General features: G+C 41.2%; 1 protein-coding gene across 1 annotated transcript; it reads left to right on the top strand.

Annotated features, from left to right (window-relative positions):
• Positions 1–2,174: 2,174 nt before the first annotated feature.
• On the top strand, positions 2,175–26,981 carry LOC311207412 (kinesin-like protein KIF28; the record flags this gene model as incomplete). The annotated part of the gene is made up of 22 exons (XM_084283416.1): positions 2,175–2,327; positions 2,664–2,867; positions 5,532–5,567; positions 6,650–6,874; positions 7,445–7,599; positions 8,157–8,268; positions 9,171–9,238; positions 10,269–10,411; positions 11,570–11,688; positions 13,128–13,218; positions 14,116–14,170; positions 14,553–14,676; positions 15,694–15,838; positions 18,079–18,197; positions 18,966–19,073; positions 20,812–21,086; positions 21,983–22,117; positions 22,750–22,916; positions 23,274–23,380; positions 24,198–24,348; positions 24,588–24,772; positions 26,818–26,981. The coding sequence occupies 22 exons, from the start codon at positions 2,175–2,177 to the stop codon at positions 26,977–26,979; spliced, it is 3,039 nt and encodes a 1,012-aa protein (XP_084139542.1). The 3' UTR covers positions 26,980–26,981.
• Between the last annotated feature and the right edge of the window lie 23 nt (positions 26,982–27,004).

Below are 27,004 nucleotides of genomic sequence, written 5' to 3'. Positions count from 1 at the left end.
ACAGAAGTGTAATGTGTTTGGATTCTTGATCAAACAATTAGCTGTCATGCTAGTGAAGATTGTTTAGTAGGATTTTAACATGAGTCTGTCCTTTATACTTACAAAATATTTTTGTATGAAAATAGAAGAAAACATATTAGCTAATTTTATTGATTGTAGTCATTTTTAGCCTCTCGTTTTATAACCTCAGCTGAATTGCCCTCATTTGGCAGTGCTTTGGCAGAAAAAAAGAAAGCAATAGTAATACAAGGAAATTGGCATGGGATTTAATAACTTCTTCAACTTTTGTAATAGCCCAGTAATCTTTATTTTAAAGGAGCTTTAATCCTATTAAATGCTAAATGTTTTTCTCCATTTTTATTCAGTTGTTTACATTCAGTGCACGTTTCTTGAATGCTGACCTGTATCCCCACGGAGTGTAAAAAGAATGGGAGAGTAACCGTAATGCGTTAACAAGGAATGGAATTTCAGAAAGGTGAAGGAAGTAGAAGCAGAAATGGGCATTGGGAATGTTTTTGTTAGAGCCTGAGAAACTGAACAGAAGTAAGCCTAACGGGAGGAAAAAAGATGGCAATGCGAGGAGGGATGAGTTTATAATGAAGTAGAGAAAATAGATTGTACTTGGTTTATTTGGTGCAGGCTTGCTACCAGTATGTAGAAAAAAAAAAAAGTGAAACATTTCTGTAAGGGAGAGGAAGATCCAGTCCATGGGCAACGCTTTTCAACGAGGAGGCTGAATTGGGAAGGAGGCCGCTATTTTAAAAGGTGTTAAAATGGCTTGGGAGCAAGTGGCTGAACAGGCTAGGGGTCCTCTTGGACAACTGTAGGCTTCTGCAAGTACGTGTCTGAGAGGAAGGTGTAACAGCTATGGTTCCAGAGAAGGACATGAGGGGCCTGTGAAGGAAAGAGCTGTGATGCAGCATCATGGTGGGTGCACACAGAAGGCCGTAGTGGTAGTTCTCTTTGAGAAACAGCACAGGAAAACTTTTTGTGAGCAAGATCAACATTTCTTAGGGACTCTTCCGTGCAGTTTATCACTAAATAGAGAAATTATGAAGTCCTTCCATGGGAAATCGAATTGTTTGAGGGTTGTTCTCTTTGTTTTTCTCCCCCTTAAGGAATTGCTGGGATTTCTCGTACAGACTGCTAAAAGCTGAAGCCAAATGCCATGTCTGTACCTTTTGGGGCCTTAACCTTAAGGAAAATTCTAGTGGAACATTGACTGCCTTAGGATAGTAGGCTCTCACCTTGCAGAAAATAGAATAATATATGTAATGGCAGATTTTATTTCCAGGAAACATAGTAGGAGATATTCATGAAGGGAAAATGAATACTAATAAGCCTAAAAGCTATTGTCTCAAAAGGGCATTTGACAGGATGTTTCAGTACAGATGTTTCCTTGAGTTCCCAGATAACTGACAAAAATGTAAGACTTTTTAAGTATTTAGAAGCCAAATGTGATGCAAGTATTCATTCTGGGTTATAATACAAAGGAGAAATACAGCAAATCACTTTTGATAGCCACTTAGCACTTTAAGCATTAACTGATTCACATTGACTTAGTTTATTTGAATTAATATTCCTACATGCCCAGTGTGCAAATAAGGTCACAGATAACTATATAGCTATAAATATAAATATATATATATTTATATATATTTATATATATATATATATAACTATATATTTCATCAGAAATTTCTCTCATGGAAGACCACTCTCAGGGTTGGTTGGCACAATACATTTGTTTGCTGTGATTTCATCAGTTCACATGTAACATCATAAATAGCTTAAGTTGCTGATTTACAGTGTTGGTTCCATCTTCTGGTGAGGAGAAAAGCTGCAGGCAGAAGCAAACCCATAGTTTTTCATGAGGAGTTAGACTAGTACATTACAAATACTGCCTAGGTCAATCTAACAATACTGTGAAATAACGCAAAGCATTACTCATCTGTCAGCACCGTCAGGTCTCACTTGGCTTCCTGTCATGTCACGTGGCTCAAGAGCAGACTTACTCCACCAGAACTACCAGTACATTGTACATTGCTATTGAACTTATTTTAAATCCAGACTAAACCATGATTTTTTTAGTGAATGACTGCTTGTATTTTGATACTACAATTATAATTTCAATACAGAGAGAGAAAGATGCAGGAAGTAGGTGTGTGATTTCTATGAACTCCAACAGCACGAGCATATATGATCCTAGGAATCCAGGGCACATGAAAACCTTTACTTTCGATCTGGCATACTGGTCTCACAGTGGCTTTCTAAAGGATGAGAATGGCACATTCATCTCAGCGGGATCCAACAGTTATGCTGGCCAGGTAAGTAGCAGCAATTGTAACTAATACACAGTTGTAGACTAGTCAGTTCATTTGTCTTTGTTATTAACACTCACGTCAATGGGATGAACTGACTGATGGCATCTTGTTTGCTGGTTTGAAGTATCATCTACATTTTGTCTATGTTAGTCTTAGTTTCTTAGAACTTCTAAGTTCTGTTTCTTAGTTCTGTTTCTTAGAACTTAGTCTTTCTAAGTAAGTTTGCAAATCCTGATTCTTCATTTAAACTGCTAGTGAGGGCACTCTGACGTGGCAGTAGTGCTTCTGTATGTATTTGCCTGTTCATCTTTCAAGATGATTTATTTGATAATTTTTTAGAGAGAGGTATTTCGTGATCTTGGTCAAGGAGTGCTGGAGAGTGCATGGCAAGGTTATAACGCTACTCTCCTAGCCTACGGTCAGACCGGCTCGGGGAAGAGCTATTCCATGATCGGGTATGGTGCAAACAGAGGACTGGTTCCCAGTGTGTGTGAAGAGCTCTTCAAAGCAATCCAGAGTCAGGAAAAGAACAAGCAGTACCAGGTGGGATTAGCAACAAACTGTCATTTATTCCCAAAATCTTTCCAGATTGTACTGTGAAGACTTTATTTAATTGAAATTAGAAAAAATATAAACTGTCAATATATGGAGCAAATTACTGTACAAACCATAGTAGGTCTTATAAGTGTTGAATAAAAAGTTGATGGAATAGAGCTAGACTTACAGATGATCCCTAAAAATGAGGATTTCTGTCACAGGTGTAACTGAAAGTAAGGTGATTTTAATTTTAGTTATGCTTCCTAACCTCACTCTCTTACAGGGTGCTTGTGAGAAAATCTTTCCAATGCCTCTAGTAAAGAAAATCAGTGTTTTCTTCTGTATACCTGTTAAAGAGTTTTATAGTGTTGTGTATCTTCTTTACAACAGGAAAGATGTTTTTTGCCTTGTACTACAGCATCTGTAGCTGCTAGGTGCTCCCACTCCATCTGCATCCTTTTCCAAGTGTAGTCCAAGTAACTTCCATGCAGCAACACTTGGCACATTCCAGCACTGCTGTAGGCATTACACTTCCCTTGCATTCAGCGGTGCCTTCTGTCTACAAAAATGCCAGCCTGATGACCAAGGGCTACTTCTGACTCAGTCCTGTGTTACTTCTCTTAAGAAAAGAACACTTTCTATTCCGTAGCCAGTCTCCACAACTCCATCCCATAAGGCTGCGTTTTGTGAATGTCCTGTGATGTCGTCATCCATTGTGTACCTCTGTGATAAGAAAAAAATAGTGAAAACGCCTTCCTTCCCATTTCACTAGATCAACCTGGTGATCAACCTAGACCAATCCTATTTGGAGTTGTTACTGCTATTAATGACAGCAACGCAGCTCCTCCTGGCAGCTCCTAGGAGTCTGAGCTTCTGGAGCCCAGCCCAGCACCCCCCAGACCCAGAGGTCTCTGTCCCAAGGACCTTTCCCATTTGCAGGTTCAGCCTCTAAGAAGGCTGGGTGTTCATCACACACACTCATGACAGAAATACAGGATACCAGAGCCAGGCTTCTCCCTTTAACATTCCCCATCTGCCACCATGGCAACTCCCAGAAACTATAAGTGCAGAGTCCCCTTCTTCCTCTTATGCTAATCACACCTGATGCTCACTGGTGACACCACACACGCTGTCACTGTGCACACTCATGCGCATGCCCACATTTGTAGCTCCCCCAAAATCAGCACAGCCCCAAGTCCAGCTAGCAGGTTGTGCCTGGAAATGGGGCTCCTGCACTGAGTCTTTCTGGAGAGTTTCCTTCTCCTCCCTGGTTACCCCACCATGGAGCTGGCTCACAAATGACACGTGCATGCCCACACACGTATGGTTATGGCACACAAGCACCCTGCCCCCTCTGGTTACTGCCCCCTGCACATAGGCCCTGGTGCCATGCCCCCGGTCCATCTGCAGGCACGTAGGCCCTCACCGCTCCCCCTGCTGCCACCACAGGCATGTGGGCCTCTGTCACCCGTGCCCAATTTTGTTTGCTGATGCTCAGCTTGCTCAGTTGCCAGCCCCAAGGGCAACGAGGCCCACTGAGCCATGGTCCCACCAAGTCCCCATGGTGGAGCCATCACTTGCTGTGGTTGCTGGTACCTCAGGTACAGGGGTCGCTGCCACCTGAGGTCTGACTCCAGTTATGGGAGCTTAGACCTTGCAGCACTCAGTGCGTGGGGCAGTGAGGGAATTTACACAGCTAGGTTGTTAAGGAAGGGTTCAATAAGATAGGACAGGCTGCAGTGATCAGACACAGGGTTCAGGCAGACAGACATGCTGACAGGCAGCATTTTGTACACAACCAGCCCCTTTCATCCTTCCCTCTGACTGTTCCTCCCTCATCCAGTCGTCCCCTTGTTTCCCCCCACTTGATCTCTTCCTTAAAAGTTCCTTAGGTCCCCTCCTTCAAGGATGCAAAATACGTGCACCTTGCTTCCCCTTTCTTACCAACTGCAAAATCTGGGCTGGCCCTTCTCAGGGCTGTGCTTGCAGTTTCTTAATGCCCCCTCAGTCAGTCTCCGAAGAGTTTGGGTCTTTGCTGTTGCCTCTGTTACTGCTTCTTGGGGCTTGGCAGCCTTGTGCCTCTGCCTGCTCTGCTTACTGTTTCCTTGGTGTTTGCTGCTGCCTGTAAATGGAAAAGGTCTGTGATCTGACCACCGTGATGTAGCAGGTGCTCTCATGCTACGCGTGCCCTTACACAGGTAATTTGTGTATGGTCACTGATGTTCACACAGAAATCAGCAATAGGAAAATAGGATTTTTCTTTGTTAAAATAGTCTTGAAAAGAAATACTGGTTGAATCGTCCTGCTAGCTAGCAGTGCTATTGAAAATTAACATTTGTTCTTCTTGACTTTTCTACAATGCTGTCTAGCTGCTTAATAATTTGTAAGTAATAGGTTTTATTGAAATATACCTCACGATGTAATCTCTATAGAGAGCAATAAAGTCTATGCATACAAGGGTAGGTTAAGGAAATGCTGGAGAAGAAACAGTTGTGATAAAGCAGTATGGATCTGATAAATAATTGCTTCAATTGAACTTACGTAATGGGTTGTGATGAAATGAAGATTTGATTTGTGGCACCTGTGCTATTTTTACAATGGGATGACTCCATTGCAAGGATTATTTTTTTCAAATGCATTTTTTTGTCTCATTACTTCTTGTTTTTACAGATTACTTTCAGTATGCTGGAAATCTATAATGAACAGGTAATGATCTCGTTTTATTTCAGTATTAACAAATCTTAGTTTTCTACGTACATTTCTTGATTTTCTGCACGCTGTAATTTGAAAATAAGCCTTTTCGTTCTCCTAACATGACCCTCCTGGGTGTGTTGGCTGACAAGTGTAGTTATTATCTGGACCAAGAAGAATTTTTTTGCTGCTTGAGCTAAATGAAAGTCTGGTAGCAAGTCTGCTCAGGTTCATAAACTGCTTTGCTATGCTGCTGCCAGAGTGGGACATGGAGAGTTCTGTTGGGAAGATCTCAGACCAACACTAGGCTCTTGAAACAATGCTGTCTTTGGCAAGAGCTGTCATACTGAGGGCCCACGTCTCCCTTTGCAGTGACAAGTCAAAGTGGGACCTGTGCCCCAAGCCCCAGCAGTGGTTTGGGCAGGAGCCTCAGCTGGCCACCACAGCCACCTTCCAGCATCACAGCCAGCTGCTCTGCACGCCAGTGGCCAAGTTGTTTCATCCTCTGCAGTGCTTTTCTGCTTTAAGTGGCTTTTTGGGGAAAAGAGCAATTAAGATAAGATTTTTACTTTGTTTTCCTTTTGCTGTTGATGTTATCTCCATGTCCTGGCAGACATAGGAGGCATTATTAATTGCAAATGGCTAAGCTGTTTCTCTTAAGCTGGGAGGGACTTCTGAAGATGGTATAAGTCTCAATGAATTATTTCCCTTCCCTTCCCTTTCCCTTCATTAGTTTTGAGCCACGTGGCCAATTTCAGTCAAATTTGATGTAGTGTACAGGAAGGAGAGTGGAAAAACGAATGCACAGGAAAACAAACATTATTAGCTTTAGTAGCTTAATAAGCCTTTTAAAACTAATAATGTCATAATTTTGCCAGCATCTTTAAGTCTACAGATATGAACTTTCAACGTAGATTAAATTTAAATGGAAAGTGGAACTCTCCGGGAATAAGTTTCTAAACACAGTAAAGTCAGAATAGTTGCCACATGATGAGCTGTAGTTTGTCTTTTTTTATTATTCTGTCCTTATTAAGAATAGTATTTTTTTTTAAATTTTATTTTAGTGACATATTCTAACTACAAATCTCTCTCCACAGGTAATAGACTTATTGTCTAAGACCAGGAAGCCCAGTGGGCTCAAGATTAGAGAAGATCGGCACCAAGGTTTTTATGTGGACAGTTTGAAGTTGGTGCCTTGTGATAATTACGCACAGATTGAGAGGTTAATGGATCAAGGGAATAAGATGAGAACAACAGCTACAACCACCATGAATGCCAGCAGCAGTCGATCCCACATGGTCATCACAATCCAATTCAAACAGGTGCAGTGTGCAGGCGCTGTTTGCACTGTGTTTCTTACCACCTCTGGGGCAGAGCCAGCAGGTGGAGAACACACCAGGTTTCCTCACCCCCAGGCTGCAGGGCCAGCCTTGTCAGGTTTTGGCACTCACACTTTGTCACACCGCTGCTCTTGGGGCCTAGATCACTGAAGTCAGAGATATCCTAAACCACGGCCTGTTTGCAGATAGGCTCACTATTTAAGGTTCTCTACGTCCTAAATGCATTTCCCAGATACTACAAGCTGTCTTTAGAAGCGTCTGGCTGATGTCCAGAAATAACCTGGGATTTCCACCCCATTTTCCGTGGGTGCAAGGGATGAGTCGTATTGCCTGCTGCTTAATTGTGGGAGACAGCAGGTCTTTTTGTTTCAGGCACACCTTTACAGCTCTCACATGTCAAGTAATTCTTAATATATAAAATGTTCCACTATTGGTAAATATCACAAAATATTTACTCTGAATTTCTGCACAGGGTTCCATTTTCTGTATCTTAATACTACCCGAACCATTTATTCGGTAACATTTCCTTATATTGACACCATACCTTCACAGATTTTTCTAGATGAAGCAATCACCAAGCAATCAGTTATAAATCTGGTGGACTTGGCAGGAAGTGAAAGGCAAAAATCATCAGGATCTGAAAAAGATAGATTGAAGGAAGGAACACGTGTAAACCTAAGCCTAACCACGCTAGGAAATGTCATCAGGTAATTATTATTACATTTTTTTTTTTAATATTTGTGAAGTAGAAAACAAATTTCTACATTTGAAAAACAGCCTCTTAATTCACATCTTCCTTGCAGTGTGGTTTACTAAAAGTACTTATTAAGTGAAGTCTCACTGTGTGCCCAAGATGTACATAAGCACATGAAAACAAAAAATATTAATTTTTCCTGGCTCCATATGTTGTGAGTGCTTGGACTGCCTGCTCATCTTTCAAAGCAGTGGCAGGCTGTGCAGCAGGGCTGAGGTGAGGCAGCTTCACAGGGCTGTTGCTCAGTGCATCAGACATCCAGGCCTTTCTGAAGCTCTTGAACTGAGCCATTCAAAACTTTCCTTTCAGTCTGAAAATCTTGACAGCAAATTATTTAGGTGGTGCATGAAGGAGGACTTTTTGTGTTCCCATAATGAATATATTGAAGTTATCTAATCTGTCTCTTTTTTTTCTTTCTTTCTTTTTTTTTTTTTTTTTTTCCTAAGCTTGCTTTTTCATATTTGTACTTATGTTGTTCACCCCTTTTCACTTCACTTTGTTTTCCCGCAGTGCTCTGGCTGAGGCAGCTACAGGGAAGAAAGTGCTGCATATCCCGTACAGGGACTCCGTGCTGACTAAACTCCTGCAATCTGCTCTGGGAGGGAACAGCAAGACAATCATGGTAAATTGATTCTTGAATTTATAACTCCTCAGTTTACCCATTGAAATAGAATTGTGTGGCTCCAACATTGGTGAAAATGGGCATAATTTTGTGTTGAGATTGCTTTCTACCTACCATAAAGGTGAAAGCACTTCTGCCACTACTACCAGAACATAGGTATTATTCAAATGGACAGCACTTGTGGTTATCAAATGCAAATGTGGCTGGCACAAAATGTGCAAAACCTAATGCAGACACATGCAGAAAACATTTTTTTTTAATATAAAAAATATAGAGATATATGTAGCTGTGAAACTTATAGCCATTTGTGTAATACAAAAGTCGTGTTCTTTATGTAAAACTAGGCTATATAATGATTTTTTTCCCGATTTCTGAGATCATTGTGTTGTGGATCAGATATTGCCTTCCTAAGTAGGAAAATCTCCCATAGGCTCTTTTCTTTGTATTAGGTGAATTGTGTGTTCCAGCATCTTTGATGACTTTTTTTAAAAGTACCATTAAATTAAAGATGGGAAAATATGAATAGCAAATGTGCAATTGTGTTAAATGCTTATAGTCTTAAAACAGTTTACCTGAGTTTCTTCAAATACTAGCCTTCTTAACTCATTGATGATGATGTGAACAAAGTTCAGGACATATTTTACAACTGTTACTTGTTGAAGAACCATCAATTTTTTATTTTTATTTTTATTTTTATTTTTATTTTTATTTTTATTTTTATTTTTTACTGATGCTAGGGTAAGCATTAGTATTACTAATACTACCTGTATCTGCTCATCTTTCTTCCTCATTTCTTATAATAGTGTTAAAAAGTGTACATTCACAGCCAGAAGTGTTTAAGACTACTTTAAAAAATCTTATTCAAAATCTATTATCAGTAAATATTTTTTGTGTGTTTACAGATTGCAGCTGTCAGTCCAGCAGACATCTGTTATGAAGAAACTTTGTCAACATTACGGTATGCTGAAAGGTATACTTCTATAATTTTTTCCTTTCTGGTCTAGGTGCAAATTGCAGGCAGATGCTGGGCAAAATGAGAAAAAATACCAATTCTAAGTGATCAGCAGCTCAGGATGAAGGAAGAGTTAATCTGTGAATAAGCAAGAGCAGCGTAGTAAGAGTTTATTCTTATTCGTGAATGGCTTATATTTTTAAAAAACTGAATTGTTTGGCAAGGGAACTATTTTTCCCTGGGTCTCTTTTCTGGAGGAGAAGGCTCCTGCTCTCCTCCTTCCCTTTCTCAGGCTCAGGAGAGATAATCTCTCACTTTGTAGTCCTTTCACTGGGGAAGTCCTTTCACTGTTAATCCCCGTATCAATTCCTTCTTACTCCAGCTCCCACAAGAAAAGGTCAGGCAGTTACACGTCCCTTATCCCGAAGCAGACCGTGGCTCAGGGACATTGCATCTGCAGCATCCTGGCTGCCGGCAGGTGTCAGGAGCAGGAGATTTAATGTTCTCAGCACCAGTTCAGTTCTGCAGGTAGCTGAATTGCTTTCATGTGCCGATGAGCGCCGTGCACCTGAGCCAGCTCCTTGTGGGAGCAGCTGGAGTCCACCTGTGTATTTGCCAGCAGACCTGTGGTGCCCGTGTTTACTGGGAAAGAAGTCCCTCTTTGGGGTATCCTGTCCCTCATTGCCCCACACACTGGAGGCACTGCAGCTGTGGCAGTGGGTGCAGGTTAGGGTAAGATGGAAAAGATGGGCAAAATCAAATTGGGCTGTGATTGCTGTAGCAGTACAAGAGAGGACATCAAATGCTTTCAGCCCTGGGGCAAAGTTTCTGCAGGATTTTTTTTTTTTTTTTTTTTTTTTTTAACTTCTGAAGTTTCAGAGCTGCATGGGATATTTCTGAACAGGGAAAAGAACAAAAGAGGAAAAAAAAGTAGTCATGTCTGACAGAAAATCTTGTCCATTGCTGAGATGGTGTTACAGCTTTTCTTTCTTTTTTTTTTTTTTTTTTTTTTTTTTTTTTCCCTTTTATGTGTTTTCACATTGAAAAGGACAAAAAAGATCAGGAACAAAGCAGTGGTAAATGCAAGTCCTGCTGAGAAGCTTATACGAGAACTGAAAGCTGAAAATAACAAGCTATTGTCCAGACTGGCTGGGCCCGGGAGCACAGGGAGATCAATAGCTGATGAAACACGTATGTATTTCAGCATAAATGAATAACAAGTAGATTTGGAGTTTCCAAAACATTATCAGGAGGCCTTTTTGGTAGTCTGTGACATTGGAGCAGTACGATGGAAATGCAGCTGAGCTATGTCCACAGGTGAATTTCTTACAAAGTGGATGGCAGGGGTAATCAAGGCATTGTATAAAATATTGACCCTGGTGCGCCAGTCCCAAGTATTTCAAAATCACAAGCTCTTGTGGGAGGAAGAGAGGATGTGGAGTGTTGGAGACCTGCAGTAACCCTGCCCAGCCCTGACGGGAGCACGTGCCTGGCAGTGCCACCCGCCCCTGTCTGGGTTAGGACTCCATCTGCCCCTGAGATGAGGAATGCAAGAACTGAGACTACTGGGAATGTTGTCCCAGATGGGCAGCCCCACAAGGTGGATGTTCTTCCCTCATTGCCAGCTCACCCTCTGCTTTATTTAGACACTTAAGCGTTGCTGTGTTTCTGTCTGTTGATGTGTGTGTAGTATTTGATAGAATTGGGATTTTTGTAGTATTTGATAGAATTGGGATTTTTTTTTCCCAGATATTATCAAAACAGATGCTGCTTTTAAAAACTTTTTTTTTTTTTAAAAAAAAGGCACTTTGAGAAACAGTTTTTGTTTCATTTATGCATTTGCAGCATTGGTCTGGCCACATCTGGTCGCTCAGTCAGACCCCTTATCAAGTGTTGATGGTTTGCTCAAGGTAAAAGATCAAAGCAAGTCTAAGTAAGGACACAGCAGGCAGGAGTGAAAAAATATTTACACTTTAAGGAATATAATAACAAGATGAGTGTGGACAAACATGAGAGCTGAAGGAAGAGGTAGAAACGTGCAATTGGCTAGTATTTGCATATTCCTTTGAAGAGGATTCAGCCGAGTCAATTCTTGTGCACGTACTGGGCACAGAATATTTTAGTGACCCCCTGTTGGTTAGAAGAGGAGAAGGAAAACTACAGCTTAATTTCCAGTTTAGGATGGGGATAGCAAACCCCATGCCACCTTACAAGGTTTGGGGAGTAAGGGCTTGCTCTGCAAGAGGCCAGGCCACTTCCCAGTGTGCTGCCACCGTGCTGCCAGTCCTCATCTCTCCGGGGCTTGCTGTTTCACAGGTGTATGCCCTGGTTAAAGCTGTCTCTCTTCAGCAGAGCTGCGACTGCTGGCCGAGAGCGAGGGGTGGATGCGGAGCACGCAGGCGGCGTGGGAGGCTCGCCTGGAGGAAGCCCGGCAGGAGTGGGAGCAGCAGTACGCTGCCGTCACCCAGGCCAGTCTCCCAGCAGTGGGCATCGTGGCTGAACCCAGATGCCTCAACCTCTGCTCTTTGAGTCTGATGTTTTCCCTTTCTTGCAATCTTTAAGATTTGTTGCTTGCACGCATCTCTGACAGCAGTTCCCCGACACAACACTCACAGGGCTTTTAAGCTTGGGTAAAGTGGTGATAATGCAGTCCTCTGTTAAGGATCCACAATGTCATACTGATTCTCGCTTGAGTTTAGATAACAGAATATTCTGTCTGCTTCTACCGTCAATGTATATTATAGTTTCTTGGATTTATTCTGTGGCTATAAGAAATTATTACTGAAATAAAACTTTTTTTTTTTTTTTTTTTTTTTCCTTTTAGTTTTGGGCATGTTTCTGAAAGCAACCCATGCTGACATGAATTCTGTAGCCAGACAGAAGCCTTTCAGTAGGAGGCTGTGGCATGTAAGAGCCAGGGAGTCAGGGAGAGGCTGCTGTGGGAGAGGAGGACCTGGCGGTGCTGTGATTAACAGCTTGTTCAGCACCTTTTGCAGAAAGGCTGTACGCAGCTCTCCTCCCTGCTGCTCTTCACGAGCCATTCCTGCACTCCTTGCAGGTAGCTGCCACCCGATAACATCAAGGGGAAGCCCAGATTACAGCTATCATGCTTGTATGCTATCAATGCTAGATTCAGAAGCATTCATCTGTGTGTGTAGATAGCACACGTAAGTAAAGGCATCTGGGGAATTGTTTCCCATTTCTCCAGTCAATCCTACTCCGTTCCCTGCTGTTGGTTCCCAGTCTGCTTTGTCAGACTGCTTCTAGCTGCATGGAGTAAAGTCTCTGCTCAGACCATGCCTCAGTCTTTGGGACCCCAGTGCTGAGAAGGTTGCTGTTTTTTTGCTGTAACAAATAATACCTATAATAGCATAAGCTGTTCATTTTTGCAGAAAGCAGCTCTGGGGATAATTCCAAACAAATAGTTCTTTCTTAGTATTTTGTTGCACGGAATAGAACTGAGTTTTGCTAAGACATGAGTTATGAGCTTCATGCACAAAATTGAATGCAGTTCCTCGTATTAATCTCACTGAAGGTGATGTGGAGGTCAACATCATCCTGAGATGCGTGATTTGAAATTGTAACTGAAACATTAAACCAAACCTTTTTTCATCACTTTTTTTTTCAAATCATCTGCAGAGTTCCCATGCATTTCTGATAAACCAGAATGCATTTTTAGGAATTGGAGACTGTGAATGTGTTTCAGAATGCAATCTCCTGTTGAGCATTTGGCATTTCGATTTTTTTTTTAGGATGTTCTTATGCAAACTGCTGTATGGTCATGATCTATCTTGTACACACACACGCAAAACAAACAAACAAACAACAACCAAACACCTCTATGTGTAATATTAGCTGTTATTTCAGGCATCCCACTGAAATGACATATTTCTCAATTCTTGCTCAGGAGAGGCGGATGATGGAAACGTTCCCCTATCTCCTGAATATCAATGAAGATCCACAGCTCTCATGGGTTCTCAAGCATTTCATTCAGGATGGTAAATATATTTTAAAGTCCTGAAGACAACATATAAATAGTGCTGTGATTTAACACTGACATATCAGAACTGCTGTTGCACTAGGTTGCTCAGCCATGTGAGTCATGATTACTTTATTTTTTTTCCTTAAGCACTTACCTACTTTTACCACTTTTAAACGTGCTCCTCTTGTTTGAGATCAGAGTGGGCTGAAGAATTATACTGTGAGAGTTGTTTCTATTGCAAAAAATGCTAAGATACGATGGAATAATAAGTCACATGCAATAGAAAAAGAAGTCATAAGAAATACCCAGGTCTTCTGTCAGCCATTTCTTCCCTGAAAATTATTGGCTTGAAAATGTGAACTCTTGCAAGCTGATGATCTCACACTTTCCACATTCTTCCTTACTGCCTTACTTACTGAACATCTCACCCCTCCTCTGCAGGTTGTGCTTTGCTGTTTTTCCACCACTGACTGACTGAGTGCTGCAATTAACAGAAATGGGAATAGAGTTGTAGATCTGGTACCCTGTTGCACACAGGTTATTTACTCTGGATGATTTTCTCTGCCATCTACTTGCTGGTAATGGATCCCAGGACTTTCTGGGGTCTCCCACATACATCCCAGAGGCCACATGGAATAAATCCTTTTTTGTTTCTCAGGATCCAGAGTCTTGTCTTTCTAAAGAGAAAGTAACTGACTATATTGTCATTTTCAAGTAGCAGCACTAATGTGAAAGGCTAGTGCTAAGCAGAGCTCAACATAGTGATTCAAAGGAGAAAAACTAAAAAGTAATGCAAAAACTTCAGCACTGTATACCTGTTGGTGTGCAAAGCACATATAATTTATACTGGAAAATGCCTATTTATTTATTTATTTATTTATTTATTTATTTATTTATTTATTTATTTTTAAAGGTACTTGTGATGTTGGTCAATCAACCTCAAATGCTATAATCCTAAGAGGTCTGGGGTAAGTACATCAATTTGTAGAAAACAAGATGTCTGCTTTTTTGATCTTCATGTTGTTTGGAGTTGTTTAATTTTAATTAGTTTTCAATTAAAGGAATTGCATAAACTGCATAAACATGGGTTATGATTATTTTGAACTTTTTATGGTATCTGCTAAGGGAAAGGTTAAAAAGTATAACTGATAAGCTTTTATGTTTCTAGAAACTGCCATTCTGGTAGTGGCAAAAACTTGAAGTCAAACTGTGGCAACTGCCTCTTGAATGGCAGCCTAAACTTAATGAATGGCAGCTTAAACTTGTCTTTGAAATTATGATTTAATGTTCTATGATGGTTCTCAAATTAAAAACAAAAAGTGAATCACAAGAAAATTGAACATCTTTCAGCATTTCGGACAAACACGCTACGTTTACGAATGCTGATGGCAAAGTTACCCTAGCACCACGAGATATGTGCAAGGTCGTTGTGAATGGTGTGCCCATCACAGGGAAAACAAAGCTGCAGCACTTGGTGAGTATTTTCATGGAGCATAAAACAAAACCCTGAAAGAAAAAAAACATTCTAATTTGCTCGCTGTGTCCTCAGGCAGAATCTTGTGTCTAAGGGAACATAAATTTGATATAATGTATTTTTTTTGTAATGTAATGTATTGTCATGTAATTAATAATAATAATAAAAAAATCCATCCATCTAAAGGAGCAAGCTCCTACCCCAGATTTTGACCTCACAGCTGGGCTCAAAATCTCTGTTCAGCCTCAGAATGATTTTTAGTATAGATGTGGATAACCTGTGTGCCTTTCTTACTGAAATGTTAAGCAATTGGTTCTGTTTTTATCCAGTTAGCACAAAATAATGCATGTGAGTCTGTACTGGGAATACAATGGGCCAGAATTAAAGGACACCAAATGAATCTTAGCAAGGTCCATGTTTGTCCCAAACAAAGGTGTAGTTAATCAGTCCTTCTTGCCAGAAGACATTGGGGAAATGATAACTGCATTACTTTGCTTCTGAGAGGATGTAGATTTTTCTTTCATGAAGCAGAAATCCACTAAGGGACGCAATGTAGAGGGATCACTTCCCAGAAAAGCAGCAGCTCTGCAGTTTGCCTGGAATGTGTACTCCTCCTTGGAAATCTGTCCCTGAGGGACAGCACCGCAAATGGGATACTGGGATGGATGGGTCTTTTTTCTGAGCCAGTGTATCTGCTTTTATATTCTGGTATTGAGCAGGTTTCTCTTCCTGATAGATGAGGCAAAACTGATCTGGTGATCAGCTTCTCCTCATGCTGGCTGCTGTGCCAATGGCAGTGGTGATTTTCAGGTCTCTCAGCTGCAACTACTGTGGTGGGTTTGGGTCACCCTTCGTCAACCCCCTCCTTGTCCATGGGAGCCCACAGGTCCTCTCCTCTCAAGCACTTTTCTTTAAAGTCTTGCCAGCTTGTGTAGTGTTTGCAAACACTTCACCCTTTGGTGACCCTTGCCATGCTGTACCCATAACTTCAGCAGCATCCTGTGTCTAACCTTTCAGGATCGTGTTATTTTGGGATCAAACAGTGCTTACCTGTATGTCGGGCCACCTGCAGAACGAACAGAGGAGGACCTTAGCAGATACGACTACGACTTCTTTCAGTCTGAGTTGGCAGCAGCAGAAGGTTTCAGTGTGGATAAACTTGGTAAGCACCACTGCTTGGGCACTGGGTGATGCTTTTCTGTGGGGACTGATGTTTTGTCACACCTTGGATCATATGCACACACCTTCCAAATCTGCCTTATTCTTTTGCAGTTTGCATGTTGTTCTTGCTGGGGGTTGGAGGCTGCGCAGTTCCTTATGAGGAAGCAGCCATGAGTCAGAAAAATTGCTTCATATCTATCTAATACTATAGAAAGAGAAATGCTTTTTAATTTTTTGAAATTACTATATGTAATAATATATAATATTATATGATAAATAATATGTAATAATGTGCTATTTCAAGAAACCAAGGGTGTGTCTGTTAGCTGTTACATATGTGAGCTTACTTATACTGCCATGTTGATAAACAGTAAAATGTGCGTTTGCTCTGCGTCTCAGACTGAGCAGCCTGACAGCTGAAGGTCTGGATAATTATTTTGGGTTTTATTACACACAGATCCCATTCTTACCATAGTTTCCTTTTTATTTTTATTTTTATTTTCCTTTTTATTTTTATTTTTATTTTCCTTTTTATTTTTATTTTTATTTTTATTTTTATTTTTATTTTTATTTTTATTTTTATTTTTATTTTTATTTTTATTTTTATTTTTATTTCTTTAGTGCTAGAACTGCTTCTTATATTTAAAAAAAAAAAAAAAAAGTGAGCAGTACTGATGAGATTACGTGAGATCAGATTACTTTTAATAATGCAGGAGCACTCCAGATGAGAAGGTCGCTCAGGACTGCACGCTGCACAGCACACGCAGTCAGTGCTGCCTTCCACAGCACATTTTATTGTCTGAGTAGCTTCTCCCAGAGAAGGCTCTTCCAGGCAGAATCACCAGATGTACACTGAAATAGTCTTTCCCTTTGTTTTTAACATTGCTCCATTAACTCTCTATGCTGGATTTTTTGTTGTATGTGTGATCGCATTAGGTAATAGTACAAAATATAATGTTAAATACTCTTTTGCTGTCATCCAAACCACTCCCCTTGCTCCCCTAAAATTTGCTCCTTTTTAATTTTTTTCATCTACATATATTTTTCTCTTTGTACATTGGGGAAATGCTACCCTCCAGTACTTTTCTTAAAATTACTTTTTTTTTTTGAAGTTCACTTTCTTGACATTTTTTAATGTGATCATTCCAGTGAGCAAAATGTTTAGTTGGTAAATATAACATAGACAATCCTGGGTCCTGGGAATATGTCACGTAGATCTTTTGCTTTCAGATATTTATTATTCGTAAAGAACTTGGGGGTTTGTGCATTGTTTTTGAATTGTGTGCTAATCTGCAAGGCCATTTTGAGTTCCTTAATGGCCCTGACAGTTTCATCTTTTGAATCACTCCATCCCTCTAGAAATATTCACTAATTTACAGAATGGCAGAGCTGTGACTGTAATCACACCACTGCCTTCAGGCATTTGTCTGAGGTCCAGCTGATCACCTGTGGTGAGCGTCTCAGGGAGTGCTGAGGGCACCCAGAGGACTGGGCCTACAGGCCTGAAACTCGATAGCATTGCCTCACTCCTGTGGGGAGGGATGCAGCAAATATGCACCTCAGCACTTGTGTGTAAAGAGCTGTTCTGGTACCCAAGCACACATTCTCTGTCTTAATAAATAAATAAATAAATAAAATTATTCAGCTGCCGTTCTGTTGCATCACCAAAATCCGTAGGTGGTCAGAATGGGCTGAGCCAGTTCTCTAAATATACCTAATTGTGTCTGCTTCAAATCCAGATGTTATGTCCCTGTTTTTTCATCCTGGATTGCCCTGCAAAACCTGAATTCCTAAGAAAAAGCAGTCCCCACCTGCAGACAGCAGGGAATTAATGACTGAACAGTGAAACTCTGTTCTAAGGAGTACCACAGTGGACTCTGACATCGAGTCCTGTAACAGTTTGGAGGAAATCCTTCACACATCAGACAGGACAGAAGCTCCCTGCTTGACATCCACTTTCTAATCCGATCAATTTGTCAGCCCGATTTTGAAAGAAAGGCGAAGTAGGCTGCTGTGAGCAAAGCATGTGTTTCTGCTGCTGTTTTTCCTGTGCTGCCCTCTCCCCATGGGATGAGAGCAGGTTGCGTGCCGCCCACCCAGCTCAGAGCAGGAGAGCGGCAAGGGCCAGAAGCATTAAATCATATTTTGGCAGTCGATGAGCACCCCCCTAAAGCTACCCACGGGTCAGGTGGCAGCCTGTTTACCCCTTCTCTTTGCCCCCTGGCGCACCGCTTCGGAAAGGCGCTGCGGGCAGCGGGGAGGGCAGAGCAGACCCCAGTGTCCTGGCGGCGTTCCACGATTACATCAAGTTGATGCCACTGGTGGCGGAGGCGAATCAGATGAGCCAGGAGCTGAAGAAGGTGAGTAAGGTTTCCCCAACTTCTGCGGGTTGGACTCGTTTGGTACATTTTTGAGTGTGAATAGAAATAACTGTAAGAGCATTTGCCAATGCTCTCACTCTTCCTAGCGCCCCACTCCTTTTGCTTTCCCCAGTCTCCCTCAACATCTGGCAGGCAGAGAGAAGAGGAGATGGGGGGAACGTGAATTTGGGAATGCAGGCTGCAAATGGAGTGTCAGGGTAGTTGCACTGTATGAATACACAAACAGTGGCTGCCATGGTGTTTTCAAGGGGATGAAAAGTCCACAAAGGGAGAATTCCTCCTCAGCCAAGTTCTATAACTTAGGAATAATGAGATAGATTTCCCTTTGGATCAAGATGCAATTTCCCAGCATTTTAACTAACTAACTAACTTCTGGAGAAGTTTCCTGAAGGAAAGATGGAAATAAACTTGTTAGGGTAAGTATTCTCCTTTCTTTGTGCACCCTGGTGGGAGAGTATGGTGCCAGTGAGGTATGTAAAGGAAGCCTCATTCTTTCCAAAATTTGAAATATTGGGAATGTCAAGTCCTAGACACTGCAGGAAGATTGCTATGAGAATTTATTTTTTAAGCAGGTTCATACATGTGTGTATATATTTATTTATTTATTTATTTATTTATTTATTTATTTATATATATACACACACACACATCTGTATAATTTTTCCTCTTATATGAAAATATTGCCAAATTATGTAGCAAAAGGTGTCTTGGATTGGAATGTGTTTAAGAAACTTTATTAATTAATAGGAGCTCAAATTTGAACTGAAGGTGAAGAACCTAGCCTTATCAGACTCCAGAGGCCATGACCTACAAAAGGAAATAACAGTAAAAGTGACACATGCAACGACAAATCAGGTAAGAAGGGCTCACGCATTAACAGCAGGCTTTAGGAGAAGATAAGAGAGATGTAGGCTGTGTGCTCGTTCTCAAGCCAGACGTTGAATCCTTGCAATGGCTGTCTCTGCTGTGCCTTAACAGACCCACGCCCTTCTTTTACTCTTCCACTCTTTGACGCCCTTTTTGTGGGCCTCCATACATGAAATGCACTCCTCCTAGCCCACGGATCTGTTCACCTCTAAAAAGGAACCCATGTGCTGCTTGTTCACAGGATGGCCATGCTCCTGGGTAGCTTCTGGCACGGACAGGAGATCCTTGAGGTGTATTCTTTCTGCCCCTCGAGGACTGTGTCTGCCTTAGCATTTGGGTGCAGTTAGCTACCTTCAGACACATTCTGTCACTGAACATCACAGCAGGGATGCACCTGGTGAAGTAAAGCAGGCGTGTTTGATGTCAACAAGTGCAGGGGGAGGCTGCCAGAGAACCTCTCTGCAACAAGTCAGCTTCAGCTGCATGTGGTGGCTCCCTCACTGACACCTCCTTAGGAGCTGCTGCTCCCTTGCAGCTGATCTCTGGCTGCTTAGCAACAAAGCTTCACCTTTTAAATAATGGAGGAGAGATCTTTATCTCTCCCTTCCGAAACCAGAGATTTTTCTACAACTGCTTGTTACCATTGTATTTGAAATGTTTGAGAGTGCTACTGTTGGACAAAGAAAAACGATTTTACATTTTCACTTCATATATTTAATAGTCCTGTTTAGACACACTCTAATTTGTAAATTGTTGTTTTACAGGAGCACTTTATGATGTAATTTATCCTCATTTTGCCATCATTGATGTCCATTAGTCTTTGAAACCATTGCAGCTGCAACCTAAGATGCCATTATATTTTTTTGTGAAAGCATTTCCATTTGTTCTTGTGTAAATCTGGCATGTGCAAAGCTTAGGCCATAGATACGAGCCCCTTATGTGCTCTTTAAAAACAGTGATGGAACCAGGAGAAGGAACCTCAGGAACTAACCAGAGTTAATTTCTTTAGATTTAGTGGTATTTTCTCAGCTGCTGGTTGTAATAACAAATTATATTAAAGCTGAAAACAATGGAAACTAAGATCAAAGGAAGACTATCTTAATGCAGAAGAAGCAAATTAACAAGCAATATTGGGCTGGGATGAAATGAAGGAATAAAAGTGAAAGGTAGTTGTGTTCTAATAAATCCCTTGAATCCCCATTCTGCCTGATAAATGATCTTTCTTAGGAGCAGTCTTAAGCCTCACGCTTCTTTGTTACAGGTGAATGCTCCAAACACCAGTCAGTAACACAAATCTTCTCTTTCTATTGTGTTTGTATAAACTTTGAGACAGCTTAGTCAGAACAGTTTATTGTATATTTTAAATATGAAATTCTAAGAGCTGCAAATTATTTCAGTTGATATGAAAGGCTGAAAGAACTGAATTTCATTTGTTTTAGAGAAGAGGTGACCACATCAGCCTGCACATAAAGGATTGTTGTAGAAAGGATGATGACCAGTAATCCTCCATAGCCCCTTAAGAAATAAGTCAACAGTCTTTATTGAAAAGGAAGTTAAAATTAAAGTATATCTCTCCGGCAGGTTGCGCAGCACAGGGTAGTTTTTTCAGTAATTTCAGAGGTGACTCCAAGTTTATTCTATCATTCCTCAAGGTGGAGAGGTGCTTTACTGTTCTCCTTGTCCGTGATTGCCCAACTTCATCACTTTTCCTTTGCCTCCTCCATAGGTGTGGGTATGGTCAAAGGCCAAGTTCATTAATAGGAAGTTCCTAATGGAGGAACTGTACCAGCGTTTTCTGGAAGGGGAGAACATGGATGTGAACCAGGACAGCGACCCATTCTGGGACCCAGTGGAGGTTGTCCATGTGGGATCTGCTCACGTTTGGCTGCAGGCACTGGCGTACCGCATGAAGCTGGAGGAGCAGACCGAGCTGCTGAACTCCGAAGGGCTGGAGGAAGCTGTCCTGCTGATCGACCTGTCTCCGTGCTCCAGCGATGGGAGGTAAATATCCACTGCCTTTGTACTGGAGAGCTGTCGGTCGTTCCTTGTTAAAGGAACTGGGGAACTTCACCTGTTGAATTGTGTGACTGGGAGTGAAGGCTGGCAGTGCTGAGCAAAATGTGGAAGAGGGAGACATTCAGGGATCTCACTGCTGAAACTGGGAGTGGGCATCAGCTCCAGATTATTAGACAACACCAAGGGGCAGTCCGTCCCCACTTCTGCCTCCTCTGGAGGGAGGGCCCCAGAACTGTTTTTCACACTCGCAGCCCTGCTGACTGACAGCTCTGTCCCTGTCCCCAGCTGGAGCTGGCAGCTCACAGAGGGACAGTCAGAGCTGAGCAGTCTTCTTCCTGCAGTTTCTGCAACGGGGTCGATATATCAGCAGTTCCTGCGCCTGTTCCTCAGGCCCTTTCTTTATACCTGCAGATCTTTGTAGGCTGGAAGTATCACAGTTAGTTTCTTTTAGCTGAGTAATGTTGCCATCAACATAGATAGAAGCTTCATCTGATGGAGAAAATAATTATACTTCAAAATGGATTCAGGTTAGTCCTCTGTTTTGAATGGTTCCTACATCCGTATTGTCTTTCTGGACTCCTTTGTTTTCTCTTTCAAACATAGCTGTTTTCTGTATACTAACATATGATAATGAAGGTCACATAGCCTCTGTCCTCACTTGGGGATGTGCAGAGGAAGAAAAAACTAAAACCAGCACACTAGCTGTCACATAAAACTGTCATTTCATTTGCCAGTAATTATTAATTATCAAAATGTTCAAGTCACACAAACAGCAGCTCTCCTCTCTGATCCCAGCGTCCTCCTCATTTCTGTTATCACCCTGTGTTGCTGTTGATTGAGGACCAGGGTCAAATTTGCATCGCTGTTCTTTCTGTTTGCAGACTCTTTGGGGAGGACGATATGGTCATTGATCCGCTGGAGCTGCTGGGGCGAAGGGTTGATTTCCAGATTCACGTTGCAGAGTGCCTTGGAGTCAAATGGTTGCGGGATGCTGCGGGAAGAGGCATTCAGATAGGGTATTGTGTTGCACCAACTCCCTGCTTCCTCAGAACAAGCCTGTTTTGTGCTCCTGGTGAAACTGAGAGCAGGTTTAGCCTTGCTCCTGTGGAAGTCATGAGCCTGCATAAACCATTATCTCTTTTGCTGGGGCCTTTAAGCTGCAGCAAGAATTTAACCTTGAATCTCTGAAACTGCGGAGAGATATGCAGTGTTGGCCTAAAAATATCCCTCCCATTTTAAAAAGGTCCGTGTTGAGCAAGGATTTACATGACTTCATTTGTTATCCTCAAAGATACGGGTGGAGCTGGAGAAATGCCCCATGGATTACTTAATAGGCAGCTGGAAGTCTCAGAATAAAAAATGGAGTTATGAATATTTTAAAGCTTTTTGTGCATTTTTGACAGCTTCCCACACTGCTGCTGTCAACAGAATAAGTACTAAAAATTAATAAAGTACAGTAATATTTTCACATGTCCTGCGGGTGCTGAATGACTGCATAAGGCACTTTATTGAGCAGGAAAGAACAGCTGACCTTGAAATGCTGCAGTATTTGTTTCTGCTCAACTTTTGTGTGTGTTTAAATAGAGACATTTTCAGAGACTGAATTGGCTTTTAATTATTTTTTTATGCTTGCATTTTTTGTCTTTAGGTATAGAGTTTATGATCTTCCACGGTCTTTATACACAAAACCTGTCTGGAAAAACGTGAATCCGAAGATAGAAGAAACAGTCCATTTCTCAGCTCTAAATGCATCCTATGAATTTTTGAATTATTTACAGAAAAATGCTTTAATTGTTGATTTGTGGGGACTTCAAGGTATTTCTTCCTGAAATTTTCACTTTTGAAAGTCTTATATTACATATTTTATGTTTTTCTTCAGTGATGGTTGGTAGATAGAATCAAACTGTATTGTCCATCGTTACGGAAACAAAAACATTCAGAATGTGAAAAACAGTTAGTGGTTTCATGGTATAATTTTAAAATGAGCATGCTGGCTCTCAGCTTGGTTGAAGTGCTAGGGAAAAGAATATTTCTGCCTTGAATTCAGAGTTTAAAAATAGGCTGTGTTTGTTTTCACCTTAAGTAACGTACACAGTGTGCAATAAGGGCACCAGTAGCAAAGAGCAAGTGATGGCTGAGTCCTGACCATGCTTTGCCTTTCCTTTGCTGCAGAAGGTTGTGTGGAGATGGACTACTCCTTGGATGGTCTTTTGCTCACAAGTGAGGGCACTGTTGTGGTTGATAATCCCAAAGCTTTGACTGCAAGCAATGCTGGTCTGGTAAGTGTACCTGGATTACCGATAACTACATTCCGACAAACCCACTTGATTTTCATGGGAATATGTAATGAGCGAAGGCTGCAGGGAAACGTCTAATTAAGCACAGTGCTGCATCTGAGCCCAAAGCACTCCTTGTGTACTGCTCTGAAGCACTGTAATGGATGACAGAGCCTGGCTGGGGTGTAACACAGCTGCAGGATGCAAGTGCTGAGCAGCTCTGCACACATTTGCTGGAGCACCACAGTGAGGTGCTTCCATTGTAAATGTTTCTTGACCTTCGCAGCTTATTTAATTACATTAGAGAGTAAAAGATTGTAAAAGAAATGAAAGCAGTTAAGTGATTTCTACAGGTGCATGTGTGCTCACACACATTTCAGTACAATTGTTTTTTATATATACATATGTATATATTTCTGTATGTGTATAAATACATGTACAGCTCTGTGTATGCATGCATATACACACATATGGAAAGAGATAGTAAAGCTAAAGCACTGCCCCTGATACTTGCAGAAATTCTCTTACCACTTTTGCTGATGAAATACCATGACAACAGGCCGGCGAACATTGGCTTGGCAGCTGGGGAAATAATAAATGAATGTTTGTTTAAAGGACTAATAAAACTGTAAGGAAAGAAAAAATATCCATCTGAAGCCATAGAAAAGTTTGTTTTCAAAATTCAATAACATGAAGAATGTAACAGTTCCATTTCCCCATTGGGAATATTCATTTATCTGCTTAGAAGTGTTTTTCATAGATGGGAATCAGTAAGGATTCGGTGATAATTATCTGAACTGCAGTTTTGTAACAAATACAGGATGCAGGTAACGAGGTGCCTGAACTGTACCGGAAGCTGCTGCAGATGGAACAAGAGACAGAGCTGCTGAGAGAGGTCAACAGAGCTTTAAGAGAAGAAAATGTCCTTCTTAAAGACAAACTAAAGAAATGGGACACAGGACACCACGAAAGTCAGTGCTCATCACAAACTGTCTCAGTATCTCATGCTTTTGCTACAGTTCTCCCTTACCAGTACTGCCCTAGGACATAGGCTCTACAGAAAGTTAATTTATATCCCCCTGACTTTTTCTCCTCTGACAAAGGGAATTAGCCTGCCATTTCCAATGACAATAAATTCAAGATAGATATATATTTAATTTTTTTTTTTAGTTTATTAATAATAATAAAAAAAATGTCTCTTGCATTTTAGAGAAAAAAGCTGAGTCACCTACCAAGGCAATTAAGATGATGAAACAGCCTTTGGGAGAAACTGAAGAGATGTGCAGCCATCGGACCAGCTGCGATGCAGAATTTGCTAAGGCCCTTAAGATCTTCTATCAAAACATGAATGTGGTCAGACAGCAATTCCTTCAGCTGAAGCAGTCCAGGCCACCGGTAGGTAAAGTTTTTACAATTTTTTACGAAGTTTTTGCAAGTTTAAGGATCAGAGGCCACTTTTCTAAGGAATTTTGTCCTAGATTTAGGAATCTGAAACTGGAGGTTTCAGAACTGGAGATTCGTGGAATCACAGGATGGGTATGGCTGGGCTACAGTTGGTTTCTTATCCTGGAGTTTTCCAGGTGGTTTGCATGGGACCAGAGGTACTGCCAAGACCTGCAGACTGTGTGCAGTCAGACATGCAAGTTTGAACACTAGATTTCAACAGCCTCACTCAGGTGGGCATGTTGCTACAGAAGTGCCTGCTTATCAGGGAAGCCATACTTTAACCAGGCCTGTTGTTAGGTATTTGGCTGGATGTGTACATAGTGCTTCATGGGAGTTAGCTTGTCATCATCTTCTTTATACGGTTTCTTCAGGATGGCTCTTTTTGTCTTTTTTTTTTTTTTTTTAATTTACATAAGTTGTACTTCAGGCTCTGACAACTTTAAGTAAGCAATAACTCTTCAGCACAAAACTACCCTCTAGAACACAAGTCAGATTTGTCAGGAGTGTGATGCAAATGGGCTTTTAGACGTGGTTGGCTTGGTATTCAGGAAGTCTTCTAGATTGCTTGGCAATGTAGCCATTTTTTACTGAAGCTGGCAAGGAGACTTTATGGCATATGTAGGCTTTCATGGTGCGACCTTTTCATGAGGGCTCTAGCTCTTCCTGTTACTGCTCAATAGCCCAATTTCTTGCCAGCAACACTGAACTCTTTTGATTTTTTCTGACTCTGTGTAACCTTAAGTTATACAGGGTAAGAAAGTCTCCTCAACTGGTTTATCATTTTCCTGTTTTCAGTGTTTACGGTTTTTCTGCAGGGAAAAAGTTAGAAACATATAAACATCAGTTTGTTTTGGCTTCTTATGTATTTGGCCTAAAACGCAGCTCAGAGTTGGAGTGCTGTCCCCAGCCTCTAGCAGACATTTGAAACAGCCTGTATTCAGTACTGTAAATCTGCATATGTAAAAGCAGGCTTGGACATTTGTTTCTTTAGGAAGCATTTATAAAGACATTCTAGGCCGTAAGACTGTTGTGAACTGTTACTGCCTAGGTCAGGGAGAAAAGCATCAATAACCTAATGTAATTCCTTTCCACTATCTCAGCTGAAGAAAAGGCTGCTCTTTGTATGGTTGGGAGCAGGGAACAAAACAAACTCTAACACGGTCCCGTATTTAATATTGTAAGTGCAGCAGTTCTAGCATCCGGGTTAAGAGTAGTATGATCTGAATTTTAGCCCAACAAATACTTCAGGCCCAACTGTATTAAAGAACTGTGTATTATGTTTCCTGTGCAGATGGAAGTTGGTAGCTGTTTACTGTTTCGTCTTATGCTGGCCTAATCCTTAGCCTACAGAACCATAGTGCATTTTTAGTACAACCGTTGTGGGGATGCAGATCCAAGTTTTTCTTCTCAGAATAAGAGACATTAATTATAAAGCAAATGTGTTTCTCCTGATCTTGGTATTTGTTTTCTGCAATTGAAGAACTAAACTGTCTATCAACAAAGGTATGAGATGCTTACAGGCTATACATTCCTAAAACCCACTGCTTAATTTCTGGTTATCTAGTAGCAGGATGATTGGTGGTTATCTCAAGGACAAAAGATGCTGTCAAGTCACAAGATCTCTTTTGTGCATACATGAAAAATTCATTGCCACTTAGTTAAAGGTAGCTGTGAAGTAAGCTCTGGCTTGTGCCCAGTCTTACACCCTCAGATGTTGCTGCAAAAGAGTGGTGCAATTCATCTGGCCTGGAGAAAGAGCAGAGCTACCTTCCCAAGCACATCCCTCGTGTTGTGATGCATGTTATTCTCCTTGGCAAAAGAACATAAAATTATGATCCTAATTTTAGTTTTTGAGGCTGTGGTTTATTCTAGCCTCCCCTTTTATTCAGTTACTGCCGTAGTTAAACCCATGAGACCTTCAAGTATTCTTTGCTGTTTATGTAAAAAAATGACATGGTTGTTCAGCCCAACTCATTTATTTTATTATGTTTTAGCAGGAAGATAATTTGCAGGTACTGCGTCTTTTTACAGAGAGACAATCACAGATGATAAGTGATTTTGGAAAACAACTTGAGTCAACCATTTACAAGCTGAAAAGTGATGTTGCTCTTATAGTTAAGAAGAAGCGGGAATACACAGCACATAGCAAATCTTGAGGATTCCCTCCAAGGAAGGCATTGA

This window comes from Netta rufina, assembly GCF_964035555.1.
Source record: "Netta rufina genome assembly, chromosome: 3".
Lineage (NCBI taxonomy): Eukaryota > Metazoa > Chordata > Aves > Anseriformes > Anatidae > Netta > Netta rufina.
This window is presented reverse-complemented; position numbering and strand designations above follow the sequence as displayed.